Source organism: Ovis canadensis, chromosome 17, assembly GCF_042477335.2.
Source record: "Ovis canadensis isolate MfBH-ARS-UI-01 breed Bighorn chromosome 17, ARS-UI_OviCan_v2, whole genome shotgun sequence".
Classification (NCBI taxonomy): domain Eukaryota; kingdom Metazoa; phylum Chordata; class Mammalia; order Artiodactyla; family Bovidae; genus Ovis; species Ovis canadensis.
The window spans coordinates 54,410,940-54,437,421 of NC_091261.1; the positions used below are offsets into that span (position 1 = coordinate 54,410,940).

Sequence of the window (26,482 nt, forward strand, 5' to 3'; positions counted from 1 at the left end):
TGTTCCTAGTATATTTCATCTTAGCATTTTAAAAGAGTCTTGATAACAAGATGTCAAGACTGTCTGGATGAATTGTGTAGTAATTGTGACAAAAAGCTACAAAGAGCCCACAGAGAAAATAAATAATCATATAGCATCACCAAATCTGCAGACTTGGCCCTGGAACAAATCCACTACTTACCAAGGTGACTTGATATGGAGATTTAGCTTGCAGTGTTGAGAGGAATCTATCCCATGTGGAAGAAAAGCATCCTTTAACTTACATTTCATTCTTTTGAGCTAATCACGACATATCAAGGTCACACTGCTGGCTTCTAAGTTACAGACAGACATCAGGAGACTATCAGAATTTTCTAAGATAACCAGAGTGAGAAGGGCTTTTCCCTTCACTATGTGGCCAATAAGGGTCAGGGGAGAATCTCAATGGGGGAAACCATTTCACTATCATAAACAGATCACAGAGCACTATTACAGACAGGCCATTTGTGTGCAGTAGCAGAGAATGACTGGGTGCAAAAGGATATCTGATAAACGACAGGGAGGGTGCTACACTGGACCTATGTTGGCCTCTTTAACAGTCTACTTCAGCCTAACTTATTATGCTTCATGTAGGGTTTACCAAGTGGCTCAGTGATAAAGAATCCATCTGCCTATGCAGGAGATGCTGGTTCAATCCCTGGGTTGGTAAGATCCTCTGGAAAAAAAAATGGCAACCCACTCCAGTTTTCTTGCCTGGGAAATCCCATAAACAGAGGAGCCTGGGGAGGCTACAGTCCATGGGGCCACAAAGAGTCAGACACACACACACACATGAATCTATACCTGAAGAACCTCTGTTTTAATCTTAGAAAAGTTGATTTTCAATTTGGCATGGTGTCTGTGATGGAACCTAGTAGGGAGCCTTTGAAGAGGTTCTCTGGGGGTGATTCTGAATCCTGAAATGGGAAATTGTGTGTATGGATGACAGACTGTGTGAATTATACATAATAAAAAAAAAAAAAAGCCAAATATGGAACAAGAGTATTTTAATTGCACAGAACAAGTTTTTAAAATAAGAATACAGGGAAGTACAGTACATCATTCCTTTCTTTCTTCACTCAGTAGTGAGTTACCTTTTTCTTGTCCATACATATTTAACAAAAATAATAATGCTTTCTTGTAAGGTCAACCAACCCAGAGGTAGCACAAAGACCTCATGATGTTTCAGTCTATTGCTGCAAGACCACCAGCATATGGAGCAGATGGTAACAATCTCCAGAGTCATTTATGTTCGCAGCAAAACAAAACACACAAAGAATGTATAATTTTTACTGAATTATTAAAACACAAAGAGAAAATACCAATCTTGAGTGTGAGAAATCTCAACAGATGTCAGCCTATGCCCCATGGGCCAGTAACTGATACTCAAAATTTGGTCAAACGTTCATCATTTGTAACAAACGTTATACTCAAAATCATTAACTCAAGAATATTTAATAAACAAACTATTTACAGAAGTGTGTCCAGAATTAAGAAAATCAACCAGGGATGGTGAAGTCCCCAGAAGCAGTTAACACCCTTATGTCTGATGAGCAGGGGGAGGGTCTGTGGTGAACATGGGAGCTTCAGCCACATGGATAGACACCCCCAGATGTGTGCCAGCAGGAGAGAAGCAGGGGTGACACACACCTCACCTGTCCAAACCTAAGCAGGAATCCCAGGAAGCAGTGCACTCCCTCTGGGCATACAGAGAAAGGAGGAAAATGGTGTGGACATGGAGAACACTCAGAACATGAGCACATGTACAGATCTATAACACAGACACTTTTCATCATGTAGCTGCTATAGATACAAGTCATCCCACATCTCTGACTCAGACAACACAAGTCTCTTCAACTATCTTTATAGATTCATACTTAAGTACTACTGTAGCACTTTACTTCTAAGTAGATCTTAACCCAAAGTATGCTGTCATTACTTTGGTTTAAAGCAGTTCATTACCTTTCTAAAGGATTTTAAAATAAAGAAAAAAATCTTTCATATTCACCCATGCATTCACCATTTCCAGAACCTTTCATTTCCAGAGTGGTGTTCTCCTGCTGTCCCCAAACTTCCTTCAATGGTTCCTGAAGGCAGGAACTCTCTCTGATTTTGCTTTTTTGAAGTCCTTTTTGCTTTCATTTTTGAAAGATGTTTTTGACAGGCAATTGAACTGTCAAAAGGGGAGGTTCTTTATTTTCTTTTGTAATTTAACAGTGTCACTCTGGTGTCCTATAGTTTGTATAGTTTCTGACCAGAAGTATATTGTAATTCTTTGCTCTGTGGGTGTCTCTTGTCCTTTTTTCTCCAGGCATTTTACAATTGCTCAATTTAAAAAAAAAATTTTTTTTGACCGGGCCACACGTCATGGGGGATCTCAGTTTCCCAACAAGGGATTGAACCTTCACTCCCTGAACTGGAAGACAGACTCCCAGCCACTGGGCCACCAGGGAATTCCCAACAATTGTTCTCTTTAACTCCAGTTTTCATCAACTGACTGTGATGTCCATTGGCATATCTTTATGTTTCTTCTGAGTTGGGTTCTTTGAACTTCTTGAATATGTGTGTTTACACTTTTCATCATATGTGGGTATTTTTCAGCCATCATTTATTCAAATCCTTTTCTGCCCCCTCTCACTTCTCTCCTCTAGACCTTCCATTACATGTATATTACACCACTTTTAACTAATTTCCTGTCCTCCTTTCCCCCCACCCACAGTGTTCTTCTCTGTGTATATCATTTGATAATTTTCATTCTTATTCTTCAAATTCATTGATTTCTTTCCTTCTTCTATGTCTAATATGTTCTTAATTCCAGTTGGGTTTTTTTATTTTTTATTTTTCAGAGTTGTTCTCAACCTGAGAAGTTTCATTTGAGCTTTTAAAAGTGTATCTTACACTTCGGGTTTCATCAAATTCATGTTTTCTTCTACTTTATACTTACAATAGCTATTTGAATATACTTGTCTACTAATTCCCATCAATTCAGTCTTTCCTCATTCTATTGACTGATTTTTCTTGAAGTTACAAGTCATATGTTTCTGCCTCTTGATGTGCCAGGTAAGTTTCTGGATGTCAGACAGTGTGGGTCCAGAGTAGCTTTGAATCTAGGTTAAGTGACTCTCCACCCTCCCCAAGACAACACTGTTCTGGGAACTCCCCTTGATGCCCCTCCAAGTGGCTGGTGGGAACACAAACTGTCTCAGCCTGTGCTAAGCTCCAGGGCTTGTTCAGCTCCCTGCTGCCCAGCTGCTCTCAGAGTCTCAGTTTTCTTCAACACACATGCAAATAAGGACTAAAGCCAAATACTCAAAAGGGACTCACTGAGGATTTATGCAGCTTTCTCTTTGGGAAGCTCCTTCTTACCCAGCACCCTTCACCTGAAAATTCTAGCTACAGAGGCTCCTCAAATGCCAACTCAGAAACCCTCTTCAGTTCAGCAAGACCATGTTCATTCAACTCCCTGACCTGCAGCCTTGACAATGCCCCCAGGGAGTAGGCTGGGCAGTTGTGGGGCTGTACTCACTTTGTCCACCTCCTGCCAGGGATCATAAACCTGCACTTGACATATGTCTAAAAACCACTATTTCATGAATGGTAGTTCCTAGCTGTTTAAAGCAGGAGAGTTTATGTGGTTCTTATTATACCACCCTAGCAGAAAGCAGAAAGAAGTCTTCACACTTCAAACACAGCTACCACTTTTAAATGCCTATTTCCTCACAATAATTTATATACAGTAAACATAACCTCCTTAAAGAATTACTTCAACAGGGATCATGTTTATCAAATTCTTCAGTGTACTAGGGCTACTCCTCTGCATGAGACCTCTAATATATAAGTTACTTCCTTTGGGAATGTATTATCTAGTGTACTCTGAGCTACCATTTCCCAGTGAAATTTTCACTCACTCGTTACAACAATTGAGTTTTTCCCCTGTTTAGGTCTTCTAAAATTTAATAGCCTGGCACTTTTGACTGAAAGGTCTATACTTATCACAATACTGATAAGACTTCCACACTGAGGAGCCATCAATATGTCACAAGTTGTGTTTCCTGGGAGAAGACTTTCCTATATCATCTACTTAACAAAAAAAAAAAAAAAAAAAGGTTCTCTTTCTAAATTCTATGTGGTGAGACAGTCACTGCAGTGACAGAGTTTCTCTCCCATACATGTCCTTGGAGTGTCAGGGGCCTGACGTCTGATGGCAGACTCCCCACACTCACCACATTCACCCCATGTCTACAGCATATGACTTCTCTGATGAACCAGGAGCTGCGCCTTCCTGTGGAAGACAGTCCCACATTCACTGCATCCACAGTACTTATCCCCTGTATGGATCCTCTGATGCCTCATAAGGTGCGACTTCCTAGTGAAAGACTTCCCACATTCCTCACATTTATAGGGTCTCTCTCCTGTATGAATTCTCTGATGTATAATGAGCTGTGCCTTCTCAAAGAAAGCTTTTGCACAGTCATTGCATCCATAGGTCTTCTCTCCTGTATGATTTCTCTGATGTTTAATGAGCTGTACTTTCTGAACAAATGCCTTTCCACATTCACTGCATCCATAGGGTTTCTCCCCTGTATGAATTCTCTGATGCCTAAGAAGCTGTGGCTTCCAGGCAAAAGCTTTCCTACACTCACCACATTCGAAGGGTTTTTCTCCAGTATGGGTTCTCTGATGGTGAATGAGACTTGACTTCTCACTGAAGGTTTTCCCACATTCACTGCATTCATAAGGTTTCTCCCCTGTATGTGTCCTCTGATGGGACACCAGGCTGGACTTCTGAGTGAAGGCTTTCCCACAGGCACTACATTCATAAGGTTTCTCTCCAGTGTGAGTTCTTTGATGTGTCAGGAGCTGTGACTTTCCAAAGAAGGTTTTTCCACATTCAACACATCCATAGGGTTTTTGTCCTAAATGAACCTTTTGATGTTTAATTAGTTCTGACTTCTTAAAGAAGGCTTCCTCACAATTACTGCACTGATAGTTCTTCTCTCCTGTATGAGTCATTTGATGTTTAACAAGTTGTGGTTTTCTGATGAAGGCTTCACCACATTCACTGCATTCATAGGGTTTCTCTCCTGTATGGATCCTCTGATGCCTGATGAGGAGTGAGTTCCTGCTGAAGGCTTTTTTACACTCACTACAAGCATATGGCTTCTTCCCCGTATGAACCCTCTGATGAGTAATAAGCTGTGACTTCCAAAAGAAGGCTTTTCCACAATCACTACATCTGTAGGGCTTCTCGCCTGTGTGTGTCCTCTGATGTGTAATGAGCTTTAATTTCTGGGAGAAGACTTTCCCACAGTCACTGCAGCCATAGGGCTTCTCTTTCGTATGGGTTATCTGATGTCTTTTAAGCTGTGACTTCCTGCTGAAGGCTTTCCCGCAGTCACTGCAGCCATAGGGCTTCTCTCCTGTGTGAGTTCTCTGATGTAAAATGAGCAGTGACTTCCTACTGAAAGCTTTCTGACATTCCCCACACCCATATGGTTTTTCTCCTGAATGAGTCCTTTGATGAATAGTGAGCAATGACTTCTGGGAGAAAGCTTTCCCACAGTCCCGGCATCCATAGGGCTTCTCTCCTGTATGAGTTCTTTGATGTATAATGAGCTGTGACTTTTTGTTAAAAACCTTGCCACATTCCATGCACAAACAGACTCCTGTGTGTGCTATATGGCTCATAATGAGTCCTGGCTCTTTACTGCTGACTTTTCTACATGTATTGCCATCAGAGTATTTTATTCCACCATAAGTTCTGGCAGGTTTAATACAAAATAATAATTTCCTATTAAGCTCATCAAGTTTCTTTCTTTCACAGTTACTTTTTGGAATAAGAAAATCAAAAGGATGCTTCAGACTTTTTTCACCTGTGCCACATTTATGGGATCTCATTTCTAAATGATCAAAGTTAATGCCTAAATGAAACATTCTCTCAAAGATGTCATATTCATGGCCTCTCTCCAAACTTTTAAGCTTGTCTTGATTATCCTGATGCCACATTTTGAGATTATTATCTAGCCAGACTTTTTCTAAAAAGGAAAAAATGAACCATACTGTGTAAATTTCCCTAATCATTAAGCTTATTGAACAAATCGGAAATGGAGCATGAGCCCAGCCCATAAAAAAAAAAATTTTCCCACATACAATATCTACTTATTAGGCTTTGAACTTTTTAATAGAAGTGAAAACAGATTTTGAAATTACAAATGTTTATAAACACAAACTTTAAAATAAGCAAGATGAAATATAGTCAAGTGATCATGATGAGATAAAAAAGACAAGCAATTTCTAATCAAACACTGTGCTCATTTCACAATAACCTACTGATTATCTTCTATATGCCCAGACATTATTAACAGAAATCAGAAAAGGGCAAGTAGGTACTCCCATGAGAGAAGACTGAGTACTTCTGAGTATTACAGTATCAGAAGTACTGAGTATCACAGTATAGAGAAGAGCAAGATTAATACACAGTGCTGAATGTCACACAGGAAGAAACACTGAATATAATGGCAGCAAATGCAGGATATCAACTTTCATGTCTGAAAGGTGAGATATGTTAGTTTTCTGTACTATTAGTACATTCAAAAGGCATCCTCATTCAAAATCATCACCCAAATCACTGATATCTGTAACTTCACCATCATGAGAACTACTTTTTTGGAATTATCTAAGAGTTCTCCAGAGCTCAGCATCAACACCTTTATTAAGGTTTCTGATACTTTAATTGAATCATCATCTATATACTGCATCTGTATATGATGCAAATTACTCAAAACCATAATTATGCTTTGCATAACATTAGGACAGTTTTCTTTTTTACCCTGTAAGTACAGTTATCTGTGATCTCCATTAATGATCTTTTAAGTTTGTTTACTTTATGATATTCTTTACTAGGAATTGTGAGATAATACTCCCAAGATGAAAAAAATATGGCAAGATCTCAAATATAAAGCAATCACTCCTTTTTTGTAGGATAATTTATCTGGGAAGAGAAAAAGCCTCATCTAACAACTCTCAGATATATCAGAATTTCAGAGGAAGAGCTACCTAGAGCTGTAGATATGGAGGAGGGAAAAAAAGATTCAACATTTTGAGCTTCAATGAGTACAAGATAACACTGATCATGGGCATTTTAAAGACTAGAGAGGGAAGTTAGATACCATTTCTATACTCTTTAAGAGTTTATAAAAAATTGTTTCATGAAATATAAGAGTAAAGAAAAATAAATTTTAATTCAAATCAAGGAATAAGATTAAGATATATATCCAAATTAATAAGTTAAATGATATAAAACCATACTGAGGTTAAACTACACCAATAACATATTAAAGAAATTTTTTTAAAATCTTGGCACTTTGGCAAACACACAGACCATGTTTTACTAGTATCATCCTTGGTAGGGGTACTGGTCTGTTTCCCCACGTCTCTGTTTCCATTACACTCTGATCCATTCAGCCTTCATTTCATCCTATTTTTCAGTTGATATTCTCACTTCCAGGCTCACGCCCTCCCAATTCTAGTCTCCACACAGCAATCTTTAGAAAATGTACTCTGACCTTTTGCTTAAACCTCTTGCTTAAAAACCTTTGATAAATCTGGGCTTTTAAAACAGCATACACACCCCTGCATGCCTGGCTCCTTCCAGCCCTCAATTTCCTCTCACAACACGGGGCTCCTCCCTGCCCCCACTGACCCCAAAAGCCTCTCCCTGCCCAGCTTCCAGTATGCCCATTTCATATCATTTTAAGGGCACACTAACAAACACCCCATTTATTCTCTTCATAGCACTTATCAGATAGGTAATCACCTTACTTCTGTCTCTCCCACTGGAATGTACTGAAGGTAGGGAACAGGTTTGAGTTTTTCACTGATGTACTCCCACTACATAGTACATAATAAGCCCTCAATACAACCCTATTCACTTATCATTAAACTTCTAAAGCAATTCCTTTCTATATAGTTAATCCTGATAATTAACTTTGTATTTTGACACAAATGTATTATGTTCAAACAATGAATTATTTCATATTACCTTCTAAATTAAAATTCCCTGGTCCTGTAATGTTATCTCATGACTCATACTTTATCTCAACTCCTCTCATTTCACAAAACAGCGGTGGTTCTACATTAACAGAGGAACATAAAGTCTATCTTGACAGCTTTTCAAACTACGCATACCCAGTCCTAATCATCCATGTGAATGGTGCCCAGACATCTGTAATTTGAAGTATTTTCCCAAATAAGCTGAAACATTTACTTAGAGGAAAACCTTTGTACTAAAGAAATTATTTGATAAATAAGACAGATCCTGCTTTACCTGGCCTCACAATCACCAATTAATGAAATATTTAGTAATTATACAGCATAAATGTCATAGAGAACAGAGAATAATAAGTTAGTTACCATCTTTCTATGTAGGAAAAAAACCTCAAGACCTAATTAGTTAAGAAATTATAGATAACATGTGATCAGGCCCAGGTTCCTACAATACTGTTCAATAGGTAGAGATTTCAGAAAAAGCTGGGAGTCAGGAAACACTGTGGAAGTGAAAAAATAGAGCTTAAAGAGGGGGAGGATATCTAATTGAAAAAGTGTGCACAAAAGCCCACATGCAGAGAAACATATGTGAAAGACACAAGGAAGGAATTACTTCAACTGGAGTCAACAGTGACCTCTGGGCACAGGAAAAAACTCACAGATAAGATGCTGCCATACTGTGAGGGTCCTCAACTCAAATGGAGGTAAAATATCACACAGCAAGTCTTAAACCCCCACAGACTATTTGAAGGGATAAACAAGAAGCTTTAGAAGCTAAACATCAAAGGCACCAGAAAGATGCCCTGGATGCTGACCCTGAAGTTCTTATCTGCAAGGAGGCAGGAAGAATGCTTTTAGGCATTAGACTTCTATCCTCTGGACGCACAGTCTACTCTATGTGGGTTTGAAACAGAAATTTGATAAATTAGGGAGAGAAAAGAAAAATAATAAAGGATATTCAAAGGTAATAGCATCACCTAAAACAGGAAAAAATTATGAATTCTTAAAGAGGAGAAAAGAAGCCTACTTCTGAAGGTGGGACTGGGGCAGGAGAGAAGAAAAAGTCAACTGGGGAAACTCAAAGAAGGGTCTGATTAAGATTGAAAGGTCCTGCATGACTGTGCCACTAGAGGCACATTTCATCACCTGCTCCACCAAAGGGGACACATCCTGATGTGGAGACCAGGACACAGAGTCCTGAGTCAACTCCAAAGATGGAGAAGCTTTAACCGGAGTTTCACAAGTAACATTTCAAAAGTACCAATCTATCATCAAAAACCTGAGATTTAATTTTCACTGTCTGCCACTAAGCTGATTATTTCTCACCTGAGAAGTTTTGACTTAGGATTTCTTCATCTAATAACCATGGCTTTTCTTGCTCCAGCCTGAAGATGGTCTCAGGTTTGATAACTTGATAACCTGTCAATTGGAAACACAGAGAGTCCCAATCGCTTGGGTTGAGGGGACTCTTAAATAAGAAGACTATTTCACCTCAGAGGCTATAAAACAAAGAAAGCAAATAAAAACCTTTCACTTCGGTGTCAAAATCAAAGACTCTTTGACATCTGAAATTTAAATCCAAAGTCAGTAACATCTTAGAGGTATGCGCATATCCAGTTACCAGGTATACACTGTACTACATGAGAATGTTCTTACCCAATAAAACTAGATTGCTATAGTTCTCCAACATCACGTCTCTGTACAAGGTCTTCTGAGTAGGATTAAGCAGCTGCCACTCCTCCAATGTGAAATTCACAGCCACATCTTCAAACGATATCTAAAAAAGTATAATCCCTGTTAAATCTGAAGTCATTATCTTTGCTGAATGTAGGCTTTCTTTTCTACAGCAACAGGTGGCCAGAAAGCTGGACCTATGATCTCCAGCTCCTGGAAATGTTCTTTTGTTTAACCCTCACTGCCCCATGTCCTGAATATGGGCTGGATTTATCAAGTCACTTCCACTGAATGGAATAGGGGAGAAGTAAGGGATCTCCCTTCCAAGACCAGGTTATAAGAGAACGTGACTTCTGCCTTGGGAACCCTCTCCTGCTCTCTTTGGGGAAGTCCAAGGGCCACATGGTGAGGCAGCTCTGTGGACAAGCCTACATGGCAAGGACCAGGGGTCTGCCAACACCCATGTGAGTAAGCTTGAAGGGTGTGACCTTCATATCACAGCCCTTCTCAACATTTTGAAGACAGGGTCATGTGAGATTCTCCACTAGAACCAAATGGGTGAGCCACTGGCAGATTCCTAACTCACAGAAACTGAGATAAATGTTTAAACTTCAGCCACCGAGGTTTGGGATAATTTTCTCTATACTGTAAAATGATATCCTAATCTTGCATTATTATACTTTGAGAGAAAAACAAGAGTTATTAAAATATTCATCATTATGAATTCATAAACTTATCCACCCATCTACCCACAGGATAAGAAGTTGGAATAGGCTGTCTTTAAACAAGCAGTGTTTCTCAAACAAGGTGCCACTGGGATTTGGGAACAATTCTTAGCTGAGCAAGGGCTTCCCTGGGAGCTCAGTGGGTAAAGAATCCACCAGCAATGCAGAAGACACGAGATGTGGGTTCAATCCCTGGGTCGAGAAGATTACCTGGAGAAGGAAATGGCAACCCACTCCAGTGGACAGAGGAGCCTGGTGGACTACAGTCCATGGGGTCACAAAGAGTTGGAGAAGACTGAGCGACTAAACCACTTAGCTGAGCACAAGTGCCCCATGCAGTGCAAGGCCTAAGTGACAGGAATGGGTCTCAGTCACTGTCAGAACTAAAACCACATCTACCTTTCTAGAACACTCTTCCTCCCTTTGAGCAGTTCTGGTCTAAATTAGAACTAGCTATCCTTTAGAACACATGTTTTTTCCAGCAATTAAGGGGCCTGGAACTATGCCAGGTGCTAGAAATATAAAGATGAGTAGAAAAACATCATATTCTCATATACTTTTCAGTCTTTTCTGGCCAGAGGCAATAAGGCATTACAGAGGCCATGATACAAGTATATTCAGGGTATGGGGATAAAAGACAAAGGAACCAGAATATCCAAAACAATTTGGAAACAGAACAGCAACATTGCAGGACTTATGTTACCTGTTTCAGGACTTCCTATAAATGCACACGATAACAAGGTGGTATCAGTGAGAGGTTACAGATGTAGGTAACCAGAAAAGAATGGAAAGCCCAGAAGTGGACCCCCACAGGCAAGTTCCCTGGCTTTTGAGAGGTGCCCATACAATTCCTCAGAGCAGGGAGTTTTCAGCACATGAGCTAAAGCAACTGGATACCCACAGCAAAAGAGCAAACCTTGATACACACTACACCTTACCAAAAAATCAACTCAAAAAGAATCACAGGGCTTCCCTGGTGGCTCAGTGATAAAGAATCTGCCTGCCAATGCAGGAGACACAGGTTTAATCCCTGATCCAGGAAGATTCCACATGCCATGGGGCAGCTAAGCCTGTGTGCCACAAATATAAAGCCTGTACTCTAGATCCCAGGAGCCGAAACTACTGAGCCCACGTACTGAGACTACTGAAGCCTACAAGCCCTAGGGCTTGTGCTTAGTAATAAGAGAAGCCACCGCAATGAGAGGCACATGCGCCACAACTACAGAGTAGCCCCGACTTACCACATTTAGAAAAAAGCCCGCATGGCAACAAAGACCCAGCATAGCCCAAAACAAATAAACAATCTTTTTAAAAAAGGAACACAGACCTAAATGTGAAACACAAAACAATGAAATTTCTAGAAGAAAACAAGAGACAACCTGGGTGACTGGATTTGGCAATGAGTTTTTAGATACAACACTGAATACACACGGTCCATTTAAGAAATAATTAATAAAACTGAACTGGTCCAAAATTAGTATTTTTTTTCTCTATGAAAGGCACCATTAACAGAAAGAAAAGACAAGGCACATACTAGGTGAAAATAGTTGCAAATCTGAGAAAGCATGTTAATGGGACTTAACAACACTAAAACTATAACATCGTTTAAAAAATGGGCAAAAGATCTTACCACATGCTTCACCAAAAAAGATGTAAGATGGAAAATATATGAAAAAATGTTCAATATCATCTGTCAATAGGGGAAATGCAAATTAAAACAATACTGAGTTGCTACTACATCCCTATCAGAATGGCTAAAATGAAAAAGTAACAGAACAGAACTGACAAATGACAGTGAGGACGCAGAGCTACAACAACTCCCGTTCATGCTGCGGGAACACAGGGCAGGGACTCTGGACACTTTCATAGCTTCTCATTAAGTTGAACACAGACCTACCCAGAAAGACCATTTGTAGGTATTTACCCAAATAAACTGAAAACTTATGCTCACCCAAAAGCTTATGTTCAAACCTATATGCAGATGAACACAGCCTATTAAGAACTGGAGGCAACCAGGACATCCTGCACCAGCGAACAGAGAAGCAAACCAGTGTCTCCACACACGGGAACTACTGTATGAAGCCATTCAGTAATGAAAGGGGACAAACAGGGGCTTCCCTGGTGGATCAGTAATAAGGAATCCGCCTGCTAATGCAGGAGACACAGGTTCGATCCCTTATCCAGGAAGATCCTATATGCCAAGGAGCAATTAAGTCCATGCACCACAACTACAGAGCCTGTGCTCTAGAGCCTGGAAGCTGCAACTGCTGAAACCTGCACGCCTAGTGCCTGTGCTCTGCAACAAGAGAAGCCACCACCACGGGAAGTCTTTGCACTGCAACTAGAGAGCAGCCCCCACTTTCCACGACTATAGAAAAGCCTTGCAGCAATGAAGACCCAGCACAGCTAGAAGAAAAAAGAACTCTTCCCTGAAATCCATCAGGGAGTCTGCACCTTTTGAAAAAAGGACAAATACTTTGAAGAACGAGCCAAAAAGTCAGTATGAAAGGTTATTCACTCATGGTTACCTTATCTAAAATTCTGGCAAAGGCAAGACTATGGAGACAGAGAACAGATCAGTTATTGCCAGAGGTTAGGGATGCAGGAACGTGACACCCAGGAGTCTTTTGGGAGAGAGAGAACTATTCTGTCCTGACTGTGAAGTTAATTACATGAATTTATACATGTTTTAAAACTCGTATGAGAATTCTGGCTCAGAATTTTTCAGGATTAACCACAAGCAATTACAAAGGCTCTACCTGACAGGCCTTAGGGTGGGAAGTTGCCCTCCCACCCCAAACCCGACACCCAGCCTTAAGGGTGCCACCAGCTCCAAAGACAACTATCCTGGGCCCCATTACTGAGTGTGCAACTGGCACTGATATAGTGTCTGTGTGCCCCTGCTGGCCTCCACCCACAGCCGTGATGAAGACTGTGGAGACTGCCACAGTCAGGGTTGCAACACAGAGGCATGTTGGGGACGCTGAGTCTCTCGCCTCATGAGCTACAGTTGACCCCACAGCAAGCCTCAAACCCAGATAAAACAAACCCCCCATGGGGGTGACACATTTGGACGAAACCAAGTTCTATTCCTAACAAGACTGATGTCAGCTGTGTGGATGCTCACCAAAGGGAGTCTGGAACTGCCCCCATCCGAAGCAAGAGATGGCTCAACCCCTTCTGGATCCAGGACAGGATGCTGTGGAGACCGACACTGTCCCAGGCTGGGCCCTCATGCATGTGCTGCCACGTTGTCAGAAGGGGCCAAAACATTCAGGAAAGCTGTCCCACCTTCCAGATGCTGGACAAGGTAGAAAACACTGCCCCAAGACAGCCTCCTGTGCCAGGATGTACTCAACAGGTGGACCTTGCTGGGCTTCTCATCCCATCCAAAGGGATTCACTGGACTCTGACACTTTCTCGGGGTCTGGTCTGGCCAACCTCGTGGGTTCCCCCAATGCGAGTCACACTCTCAGGCTCCACCTGACCACATTTACTTCCTTTTTGGGTATTGAATTCACTGCATCTAATCGCAGCCCCAGATTTGCTGCGGGGTTCAGTGAGTGTCTTAATTAACAGTTTAAGGAGAGACTTAAGGGGCTGATGAGAGAGGTCAAGGTAACCCCAGTTTGGAGCACAGAGCTCAGAAAGGCAGCTTGGGACCCAGTGCAGCAGCTCCCATGAGGGCCCGTCTCACTGTGCCGGATGCCTGGAAAGGCTGTCTGCGATCACAGTCCTCCTTTCACAGTCACTGATACCTCAGACTCTGTGGGAGCCACTGGGAGAGACTTCCACTCCCTACCACGCCGTCCTGAAGACTCAACAAGTGGGAGATCATGTAAAACCATTTATTTTTTAAAAATTTTTACATTATTTTAAAAAATTATGCCATGCTGTGCAGTATGTGGGATCTTAGTAGTTCCCTGACCAGGCATCAAACCTGTGCCCCCTACATTGGGAGCATGAAGTCTTAACCCCTGGATTGCCAGGGAAGCGCCCATGTAAAACCATTTTTAAATCTTTTAAAATCTCAGGAGTTTCTGCTAATCAATTCTTAAACATGATTGCTCCAGTTAAATTACGTAAAAATATCTGCCCCTCTGTGTAGGGACAAAGGGTCTTTCCAGACAGAGTCTGGATAAAAACAGAAGATGATTTAAAGTTTTGATTATCAAATGGGACACACTGATGATAACAGAAGAAAGAAAATAAAGCCCAGCACCAGGAGAGGCACAGGGGAGGGAGAAGGATATTAATGATCTTTGTTTTTCAGACTTACTCCTAGAGCTTTCCCTTCCTCCTTGGTGGGGGTGGGGGGGGGGGGTGCAGACAAGAAACAAAAGAAATGACTCCTGTGTTGCTCTGTCTGGATGCAGACTTTCTGGCCTTCCTGTCCTGATGGGGCTGCTGGCCAGCAGCACAGGGTGGCCTTGGCCCCCACACTTCCCAGACACCACAGCCTGGGCACTGTTGGCACCCCATGAGGTGGGAGGTCCTGGACAAACGGTTTAGAACTAAGCACCCCAGGCAGTTCCTCACAAACCAAGGACTGAACTAAATTATTCAGACCAGGCTGATGTCCTGGGAGGCCCACAGAAAGGCCCTGTTTAACCTCACTGCCTGATGAAAATGTATCCTGCTTGGGGACTCTGGGATTGCACTCCTGGTGTGTACCCCCAGCCATGGGAACCCCACTGTCTCAGCCCCGGCAGACAGGCATTCCAGCCAGCTTCCACCTGCTTGCAGGGCTATGCTAAGTGAACCGCTGTCCTGTGCCAGATCACAAAAGACTCACAAAGCAACTTGAGAAGCCTCCTGATGGACTGAGACAAGCCTTCCTGATTCAGAAACAGCTGAGACCACTGGGGAGGCAGTCCTGATCACCCCACTCCAGGGTCTTCCTCAGCTGTCTGCTGCTGCCCCAGGTTAATCCCCTGGTTCCTGTCTCAGTCCCTCCAAGTCTGACCTGCTCAGGTCCACGATGGAGGAGCCTATTTCTCACTCAGGTCCTGAAAAAATCAAGCGGTGGAATGGAAGAGTCTGGATCCTGGTTAAAAACCTACATCTGAATCTTCAGGTCTCACCACAAGTCACAAGGGTTTATCTCCAGGCCTCCTGGGTGATGCTGCCCCCACCTCCACCCCCAGACCTGAAGCACAACATGTATTCTCCCCACAGACTCGAGGGGTGAGGGGTGTACTATGTCTACCTGGAGCCTTTGGCACAAGCCTTTCTTGGGTACCTCTCTAAAATCCCCTTGTGGTGGTAGGGCAGAGTAGGATGGGGTCAGGGAACCTGAAGACACTGTCCCTATTCTGACCCAGTATCTTGTACTTTCCACTCCCAACTCCTCTTCCCCTCCTTCTAACCCCCAAGTCCATAAACCTGCCAGAAGGTTTTGTTCATGGCTCCCCAGGCAGTGAGGGCAAGACACCTCCACAACCATGCTAAGCTACCCACGCATGGCCAAGGCACCATTCACTTCTCAGGAAAAGGTAATGGGAAGTTGGCACCTTCGTCGGCATCTGGTTCTCACCTGTGCCATCACAGTAATTAGAGGCTTTGGTACAATCACCCTGGTGCTGCGGTTATCAGCAGCTCAGCCCTCTCAGCTCTGTTGAACTCCTGACTCAGAACACAGCAGGAACAGGGAAAAGCCTACAGTGGTTTAAACAACAGAATTTTTAAAAGAAAGAAAGAAAGGGAGGGAGGAAAAGAGCATGGAGGTTAGCTAGCTGGATAGGAATCACTTTGAAGGGACACTGCAGTCCTGTTTCTTGAGTCAACAAAGTCAGGAAGAGGGGGTAGGGAGGGATGAATTGAGAGTTTGGGGTTAGCAGATGCAAGCTATTACACACACACACACACACACACACATATATATATATATATATGTATGTATGTATGTATGTATAGGATAGATAAACCACAAGGCCCTACTGAATAGCACAGGAAACTATATTCAATATCCTGTAATAAACTATAATGGAAAAGAATATGAAAAATATGTGTGTGTGTGCATGTGTGCATGCACTTCCCAGGTGGCAATGGTGGTAAAGTATCCACCTGCCAGTGTAGGAGATGTAAGAGACACAGTTTCTATCCCTGCATCAGGAAGATCCCCTGGAGGAGGGCATGGCAACCTACTCCAGTATTCTTGCCTGGAGAATCCCATGGACAAAAGAGACTGCAAGCAATAGTCCACAGGGTCACCAAGAGTCAGATACAATTGAAGCGACTTAGCACACATACATACATACACACACACACACACACGCGCGCGCACGCGCGCGTATATATAAAAGTGCAACTGACTCACTTTGGTGTACAGAAAAAACTAACACAACACTGTAAATCACCTATACATAGATCAAAAAAAAGTCAGGAAAAGGAGCTAAAAACAGACATCTTCCGGTCCAGCTTTTGCCAACAGAAGCCAAAAAACACCTAGCTAAAATGTATTGAGGGATTCCCTGGTGGCCCAGTGGTAAAGAATCCACCTGCCAATGCAAGAGACATTGGTTTGATCCCTGATCCGGGAAAATCCCACATGCTGCGGAGCAGCTAAGCCCATATGCCCCAACTACTGAGCCTGTGCTCTAGAGCCTGGGAGCCACAACTACTGAGTCCATGTGCTGCAACTACTGAAGCCCGGATGCCCCAAATCTTTTTTTTTGTTAACAACCAAATCTTTTCTAAAACAAAGTTTAACAACTCAAGAATGTCTTTCTTATAGACCTGGGAGGTGTCTCTGAAATAATCCAGGAAGACACATCCCTGTCTCCTGTTTTCTGGGAGAACAGCAGCCTGACTGGCCTGACTGGGGCATCCGGTTCCAAGCTGGAAAATTACCTTCCATCATAAAGATATGAGAAGTGTATTTTTCCTTTAGGTGAAGGCAAAAAGCTAATACAGTAGCCACTCCACTTCTCCTCAACAAGAGAAGCTACTGCAGTGAGAGACCTGTGCATTACAACTGGAGAGTAGCCCCCACTCTCCACAACCAGAGAAAAGCCTGTGCAGCAATGAAGACCCAGCACAGCCAAAAATAAATTAATAAATAATTTTTTTTAATGTACTGAAATTCCAACTGAGAGACTATTTATGGAGGCCGTTTGAAGGTTTTGTAACAACCAATTCTGCAAGATGCTTCAGGTTTTCTTCCCTAAAGGCAGAACAAAAGTAGGGTGTGTGCCCAGGCCCGCTGCCCGCTCCCACGTCCTCCACCTACACTGAGGATCCCTGCAAGGAATAGCCCTCGGAAATATGTTCACCCATTCCGGGACGTCATTCACCACGCCATCTACATAAACAGTTCTCCAAGCATTTTCTTTACATGTAATCATCAGGAAATATTTGCTTCTGCTAAATCAGTAATGGTCTGCTTTCTGACAGAGGAAACCACACAGCTATTCCTGTTTCTCTTTCTATGGCAGCTTCTGGGGACACCTAAGGAAGCTTGCAGCTCAATTCCAACAGTGCAGGCCCTTACTTCTCACAGGTCTGCGTCCCAGCTTCAAGATTTTTGTATGATTCTAGGGACCACCTTGTGTTTCTTTTGACCACCTTTCTTTCCAGGTTTACGTTTTCTCTGGCTGTAATTTGAGTGTATTTAAACCTTTCCTGTTGGTTGTAGAAATGCCTGGAAGCCTCATCTCCCCACAGATAAAAACGACTGGAAGACAAACAACTTACCTGTGACTTGATCATCTTCCCCCAGTCCTGGGAAATCTGCTCTCTCTGTGACTTCTCTCTGTCCTGATGCTCTGAACCTCTGGTTCAAAGATGGGAATGCACCCCAAGTCCTAAGGCCTCTTCTTTCTTACCTCACACAAGTCTTGTTCCTGAGACCCATGGCCTAGAGATGCAATGGGAATCTTATTTGAGATGATGTCATCCATTTGGGGACCTCAATCTTCGTTCTCTATAACTGGGAACTCAGATGGGCTGTTTGCTAGCCCTAAGGAACAAGATGGAGAGTGAGCTTCTGGCACATGTCAATCGAGCCAACCACAGCCAGGCCAGGCCTGCAGCACACGTTGTGCTCTGCAGCCCAGCTCCCACCTGGGAATGCCTGATGGGAGCCACCTGCCTTGGTGGTTCAACCAACAAGGGAGAACAAAAAGGAAAAGACCCCTCAGATCACTATTTCAAGAGCATTTACTGTAGAAAATGTATAATTACAAAATCTTTCTCTGCCCCTTTGGGATGTATGTAAATCTTTTCTAAAACTAAGTTTAACAACTCATCAATGTCTTTCTTATGGACCTGGGAGGTGTCTCTGAAATCATCCAGGAAGACACATCCCTATCTCCTGGTCTCTGGGAGGATAGCAGCCTGACTGGCCTGACTGCAGCACCCAGGTCCAAGCTGGAAAATTACCTCCCATCATAAAGCCATAAGAAGTGTGTTTTTCCTTTGGGTGAAAGCAAGTAGCTAATATAGTAGCCATTCCAACTACCAAGTAAGTTTAGGATGAACTCTGCGTGACAAATGATCCCTTGAGACTGTGTTGCAGGTCTGTCTAGTAGGTTGTACCTGCGTGGCTATAGAAAAGAACACCATCTCTTCCTGTCTCTTGCAATATTTTTAGCAGATTGTCTAAAGTGGGCATCACATTCTGGTTTAATTTTTATTCAATAATAAAACTATTCCTTCTCTTCTATTTTTATGGAGAAGTTTTCTGGATTGGTTTGTTAAACTATATCCACTAAGAGTCAAATAACCACATAAATTAATACAACCACTACTTTAAAAACTTTTTAAAAGATCACAAACTGTAAAACAGAGATCACCTTAGGCAGAATTATCGGAACAGATGGACCAACAGATAAGATCAGCATGATCACAAATAAAATACTACATCTTCATGCACACAAATACTTACACTTTCAATTTCTCCACCACTCATGAGCCAGGTCACTGACATCAGCCAGACACCGGATCAGAGCCAAGGATGCCACGGGGGCAGTGTCACACAGGGATGTGACTTCCTTCATGAGGGTACCCCTGAAAGGAAGTGTCCAAAAACACAGTTCCTGGTAAACCTGGGGACACGAGGGACAAACTCCACCTCCTAACTGAGATCTGTCCAGTGCTGTGGTCCAAACCTGTGGTCTGGGAGTGACTGCTGGGCGCCCCCTTAGCTGTTTGTGCTCCTGGCTTGGTCCCCACAGGCTGACAGGCTACAAGGAAGACCAGACGTGATGGACAATCAATGGACACTTTTCCAGAAAGTAAACTGAGAAAGAAGAGAATGTAATTCCTATAGGAGATCCAGAGCAGGAGCCTGGAAGGGGAAGGAGGCATCTTGAGTGTCCCAGTTGAACAGAGAGAGATGTATGGACTCGTCCTCCACAAGTGAGGGCAGAAAGTTATGCCTGGGTGTCAGCACACTGCCAGGTTTTACTCCAGGGCCACTAACAAGAGTGGAGAGAACACTGACCCCTTCGAGGCCCTTCCTGCCACCCTCAGGGTTGGGCTGAGGGCTGGAATCAGACAGAGGAAGTCTGCTTTCATCACCACCTGCTTAGGAGCCCCAGATTGCTCAGTGGGCAGGGGAAAGAGAAAGGAAACCCAGGAACACTGCTTAATGCCGGCCAGACCACAGACCAGCTTCCAGCATCATCGATCGAGGGCCTTGAGAGAATCGAGAGAAGACACAGGCCAGGGAAGGAGGGAAAGTCCCAGTGTGGACCAGGTGCAGAGAGGACCTGCAGTGAATCAAGAACCAGGCAGGCTGGGAAGACAGACTGGATTTGGGATTTTGATTGAAACAGTGGTAGAGGGCAGAGCAAGGGCATCCAGGTCAGGAAGAACTCCTACTGGTGGGAAGGGAGAGTAATGCCATGGGTTCTGCCCATGTGTGGGTGCAGCGGACACAAAGATCAACGTCCCCCAATGAGACTGGACTCTCTTCAGTCCAGTGTGAAAAGCGTCGTGCTTGAGAACAGGTCTCTCAAGAAAAACATCCTGGGAGAGCAGAGAGTGACACCCAAGGGAAAAGCACCTCCTCCTGGGACATGCAGGGAGCTCTTTGGGGCTCCTGGGCAAGGGCAGGTCCCAGTGGTCTAGGAGGCTGAGGGAAGAGACTCCAGAGTCAATGCTTTCCAAACCTGGGGTCCTTGAGATGCAGGCCCACCTGCCCTGGAAGCATCTATCTCATCTGGACCCCTTTTGGATTGAAGCACAGGAGCCCTCATGCAGCTTCTCTGGAAAAGGGGACGTGCTGACTGTACTAATACCCAAAGCAGTCACTCTGTTTCTCCCCCAGGATCCAACATACTCTTGCACTCTGCTCTCACATCCACATCAGATCTCTCTCTCACACACACTCATGCTCTCTCTCTCTCTCACACACACACACACACACACACTCACAGTCTCATTTATGGCCCAGGAAAGCAATAATTTGTTAAAGGTCTCTTACTACTGGGCCCTGCTCTGGACACATGGGAGAGACCACAAAATAAGACAGATGATCCCTGCTCTCTCAGGTGGGAAACAAACATCAAAAAAATTTCTGACGGTCAGAGTGCTCAGAAGAAACTTCAAATGTGACAGACAAATGGGTAGATGAAGGATACTCCTTGGAGATGACTCTCAGCTGAGCCCTGAGGAGGTAGAGCCCCCTTTGGAAGGCCATAGGCCAACCACAGCCTTGAAGGTGCATCAGACACAAGTGGGAGGATTCAGAGTCAATGTAGTCACTGAGAATTCTTAAACAAGGAAACATTCAGGTAAAAGGAGCCATCACTCACCAACAAGGCCACACAGGTGCTGGATGAGAGGGGTTAAAGAACAAAAACAACATAGTTATCGAATAGAAGTCACAACCTGAGAGTCTTCCCTGAGCCTACACATGATCCATCCAAACCCCAAAACACCATGCTCACAGGCCCTGCAATCACCAACATCCACAGCCCCTCAAACACAGGTTCCAAAGACCACCTCAATCACACTAACTGACCACCTGAGAATTCCCCAGCCCCAATAACTGAACACACAACCACTGACCCCCACGTGTCCACCATCCCTCCAGGGTGTCTGGGCCATCAGTTACACACACTGTGGGTCCCCAACACTCTTCTAGCAAAGCTCCCAATCACCAAGCACCAGTGACAAAACCAATCCACAGAAGTGTGTGAATCAATGAATCCCAAAGTCTCTCACCACAGCTCGATCCCCAATCAGACAACACAGAACCCTTTGCTCCTGGTCACAGCAGGCTCTCCCTCACTCAGCCCTGCGCATAGCCACAGGAATCCCAACAGACCCATTAGCTGACTACAACCCCAGAGCCCCTTACCTCCGGTTCCCACAGGTTTCTCAATGCCACCAAGAAACCCCATCACTGGCTCCTCCAAACCACACTCAACAATCTCCAGTCTACTCGCTGACTAGAAACTGTCACTGGAATCTCACATGCTGAGTCCCAAAGGACACCTGCAGACCTCCCATCACTCCCTTCTATGGGTACCCACCCACTCACGTTCACAGGTGCCCCATTAGTGCTTGCACAGAGTCCCCTGCAGGCTTGCTATCTCCCATCACCACCTACCACCTAAACTAGCCCCCATCACTAATCCCCCAGTGGTCCCCAGCCCCTCATCACATAAGGCTGCCAGCCACTCACCTCCTTGATATCCACTCTTTAGTTCACCCTGTGCCCACCCACCACTTGCTGACACCCCGACAGCGCATCACTCTGCAAGGGCCTCCAGCGCCACATAAACACCAACACCCCCAGCCCCTCCAACAATCTGAAATACCACCCCCGCTTTCCACTCACTCATAACCCCCAGCAGGCCACCCATCAACTTAAGCACAGACCCCCAACACTGATACACAGCCTCCAACCTGACATCTCGGTCACCAGATCCCCAAACACGGACCCAGATCACTCACTAGCCCGGGCCACCCTAGTCACTCTCCTCCACTGAAAAAGCTACCACTAAACTGTCAGGCCAAAACAAATGCACGGCTTCCCTGGGGATCCAGTCGTTAAGAGTCTGCCTTGCAATTTAGGGGACACCAGCTCAATCCCTGGTCGGGGAAAATCCCACATGCCCCAGGGCAACTAAGCCCACACACTGTAACTAATGAAGCATGTGCTCTAGAGCCCAGGCTCCACAACAGGACAAGCCACCACAAGGAAAAGCCTGAGCACAACTGAAGAGCAGCTCCCATTTGCCACAACTAGAGAAAGCCTGCATGCAGCAGCAACAAAGACCCAGCACAGCCAAAATAAATGAATCTCACAACTAGAGAAAGCCTGCATGCAGCAACGAAGACCCAGCACAGCCAAAATAAATAAATGAATCTCACCACAACTAGAGAAAGCCTGCATGCAGCAAAGAAGACCCAGCACAGCCAAAATAAAATAAGTGAATCTTCTAAAAAATGCAGACTTGGCAAAGAAATATTTCACTCCAAGAATTTATTATTGTGGGTGGTGCGGGGTGCTGAAGTAGGGAGAACGCTGTGGCCCTAAGAGGTAGAAGCATCTCGGCAAGGTGTTAGGATGCTGGATCAAAGGGCAGGATGACCAGATGGCAGATGACAGGACATTTCACCAGAGGCTGGCCATTTCTCGATGAGGGGGTGGGGGGAGGTGGTTGGTGGTCAGGGCTGTAAGGCTGCTCAAGCTGCAGTGCACCAAAGTTCAGGAAACTGCAAGAAGAAGAGAAGCTGAACCAAAGAAGTTTGGTTAATAAGTGCTTTGATGTGTGAGGACTAACAGTTCAGCGAATCATTGATGAGGTAAAGGATGAGAGGAGTTGAGATGAGAGGATATAAATATGGTGTCATATTTATCTATGGCCTTGTCACAGGTAAACAAGGGAGTCCTATGGGGGTAACAGGGTTCTTTGCAAGAAGGTGTTTCCTTGAACCCTGGAGAAGGGGACACCTCTTAACCTTCCTGTTTTCCAGGAGCACAGGGAACAAAGTCTAACACTGCAGCAACCAACAGGCCTGTCAACCAAATCCTCAGTTCAACCACTCGGAGCCCGCTAAACACTGCCCAAACAGACTCCCCTCAAGGGCCTTATCATTCATCCCTTTGGGTCCAGTCCCCAGTCCAAGGCACCCAAATCATGGATCACTAGAGCCTTAACTAGTCCTACAAACCCTCAATCCACTTCCCCAGTGCACAATGACCCCATGCAGCCCTTCATTCACTCTGGAGGGTGACCTCTGGGGTCCCTCTCTCCCAGCGCCTGCTGTCGCCACCTCCCAAGGCTAAACACTCCCCCGCCCCCCAAAAAAATCCTTCCCTCCATTGGTTTCACAACAATTCATCCCTCCCTAACCCCAAATTATTGACTTCCACAGACATTCCAATATCTCAACCCTCAAGTGACTCCCAAATTAATCAGCTTCACGGTATACTTCACAGTCCCTTCATCGCCCACCACCACCGGAGGCCTCGCCCGGACCCCCAAATCTCCCTCCAGACTCCCACACCACCGCCACCTACATCCAACCCTACAAACCCCAGTCCTCCAAACACTGGCCCCCGTCCCGCTCCCTCCCGCCTCCGCGCTGCTCTGCCGCCTCTAGCCCTTACCCCGCGCCGCCCCACCCCGCCGTGCCGCCCTATGCCCCTCCCCCACAGCCTCACCCCCAACGTACCCCCACACTTGGACCGGAATCGACGCCACCGCAGCAGGAAAGTCCTTCCGAACCTCCCCCCGTACCCGGCTCCGGAGCTGGTTCGTACACACGCCAGCGTCGCCCCAAGCCAGGTCCGCGCCAGGGTCACCACACGGCCCCAGTTGGACGCAGAGGCCACCACCACCCCGCACTCCTGCCCCCGCCCCCGCCCCCGCCCCCCACAGCCTTACCCCTCCAGTCCTCGGCGCCGAGGCGGAGGCGGCTGGGCCTCGGAAGTGTCCATACCGAACTACATTTCCCAGAGTCCCACTCGCTTTAGAACTACATTTCCCAGAGGGGCTTGCGGCGCGCCTCCCTGAGGAACAGGTGTGCCGTTTCCTGTTGCAAAACGCTTTGTGGCTGCGCTCTAGGATACGGGGGCCACTTTGTTCGTAAACTGCGAACCATCCTTTTCATTTATGATCAAGCGTGAGTGTTAAGACGCTTCAGTCATGTCTGCCTCTTTGTGACCCCATGGTCTTTAGCCTACCAGGCTCCTCCGTCCATGGAATTCTCCAGCCAAGAACACTGGAGTTGGTTGCCATTTCTTTCGCCAATGCATGAAAGTGAAAAGGGAAAGTGAAGTCGCTCAGTCGTGTCCGACTCTTAGCGACCCCATGGACCGCAGCCTACCAGGCTCCTCTGTCCATGGGATTTTCCAGGCAAGAGTACTGGAGTGGGTTGCCATTGTATTCTCCATTGGTTGTTGTAGGTAGGTACAGTTCATCACTTCATGGGAAATAGATGGGGAAACACTAGAAACAGTGTCAGACTTTATTTTGGGGGGCTCGAAAAATCACTGCAGATGGTGACTGCAGCCATGAAATTAAAAGATGCTTACTCCTTGGAAAAAAAGTTATGACCAACCTAGATAGCATATTCAAAAGCAGAAACATTACTTTGCCGACTAAGGTCCGCCTAGTCAAAACTATGGTTTTTCCAGTGGTCATGTATGGATGTGAGAGTTGGACTGTGAAGAAGGCTGAGCGCCGAAGAATTGATGCTTTTGAAGTGTGGTGTTGGAGAAGACTCTTGAGAGTCCCTTGGACTGCAAGGAGATCCAACCAGTCCATTCTGAAGGAGATCAGCCCTGGGATTTCTTTGGAAGGAATGATGCTAAAGCTGAAGCTCCAGTACTTTGGCCACCTCATGCAAAGAGTTGACTCATTGGAAAAGACTCTGATGCTGGGAGGGATTGGGGGCAGGAGAAGGGGACGACAGAGGATGAGATGGCTGGATGGCATCACGGACTCGATGGACGCGAGTCTGAGTGAACTCTGGGAGTTGGTGTTGGACAGGGAGGCCTGGCGTGCTGCAATTCATGGGGTCGCAAAGAGTTGGACACGACTGAGTGACTGAACTGAACTGAACTGAACTGAATCTTCAGTTCCAGGGTACATTTGTTCCCATTTCTTTGAGGCCAGTTCTCAGCACTGTGGCAACAGGATCCATTATGTTATGGGTACAGTCTGGTCATAACTTAGTTAACTTCTTCACCCTAGTGTTTTTGGTATCTATAAGACTGCTCTCAAGATGTGACTCAGAATATTATCTATAGCCCTTGAGAAAGAACTGAAGGTCCCTGACTATGCTTAATGACTATATTATTTGATCTCCTTTGACTGTTTTCCTTTGTTTCTGCATTTCTCATTTCTCCAATTAAACTTATTCTTTGACTAAAGTTTTCTGCAGACAAAAGGCAGGCAGAGGACATGGTGGGTAAGGACCATAGGGTCCTGTTCCATTTCAAAACCACAGAAAGAGAATGAAAGATCAGGAAAGCTGAGACTGAGAAGAAATTGTTATGAAAAAGATAATTTTTTAATGGAGAAATAATTTTTCTAGGCATATTCCATATAAATCAACCAACAAATTCAATATCTAAAATAATGTTTCCAAGATTGGGAATAAAATAAATAGGAGTACTTTTTTACGCAAAGCTTAGAACTTAAGTAGAAAAAAATTAATAAAGATATGCAAAGAGGAAACAAAGAATGACATGCTATAAAGACCATAAGAATAATTTACATGGTTCAGATTACAAATCCTATCGCAGTTCATAAATATGGTGAGATCAAAATTCACTGGGATAGACAAGAATGACTTTGGAGGCATTGCAATATGACTTGAGCATTGAAAATGTGACACAGTGCTTCCTCATGCTGTGACTGTCCCAGGCTGAATTCATGTATCAGGGGAGTCAGTAATTCCAGAAATAGAGGACTTAAGAAATTTTATTTTTGCCTTCCTTACATCCATTCCCTTTCTTCTGATAATTTATCTCAATTTCTCTTTAGGAGACAAGGTTTCTCCTGTGCTTGATCTATGTGGTTTCAGTGGAGCTCCAGACAATGAAGTATTGG

At 44.5% G+C, this 26,482-nt stretch overlaps 1 protein-coding gene across 10 annotated transcripts; it reads right to left on the minus strand.

The window, feature by feature from the left end:
* Positions 1–1,008: 1,008 nt before the first annotated feature.
* On the minus strand, positions 1,009–24,388 carry ZNF605 (zinc finger protein 605). 10 transcript variants are annotated; one of them, XM_069557355.1, is made up of 7 exons: positions 24,311–24,387; positions 21,224–21,242; positions 19,351–19,472; positions 18,159–18,321; positions 9,721–9,841; positions 9,391–9,483; positions 1,009–6,053 (listed from the first exon to the last, which is right to left on the minus strand). In XM_069557355.1, the coding sequence occupies exons 4-7, from the start codon at positions 18,171–18,173 to the stop codon at positions 4,258–4,260; spliced, it is 2,025 nt and encodes a 674-aa protein (XP_069413456.1). In that variant the 5' UTR covers positions 18,174–18,321; positions 19,351–19,472; positions 21,224–21,242; positions 24,311–24,387; the 3' UTR covers positions 1,009–4,257. The 10 variants fall into 10 exon arrangements, with proteins under 10 accessions (XP_069413456.1, XP_069413457.1, XP_069413453.1 ...); XM_069557356.1 differs by lacking the exon at positions 24,311–24,387 and adding an exon at positions 24,099–24,153; XM_069557352.1 differs by lacking the exon at positions 21,224–21,242 and having other exon boundaries at positions 24,311–24,388.
* Between the last annotated feature and the right edge of the window lie 2,094 nt (positions 24,389–26,482).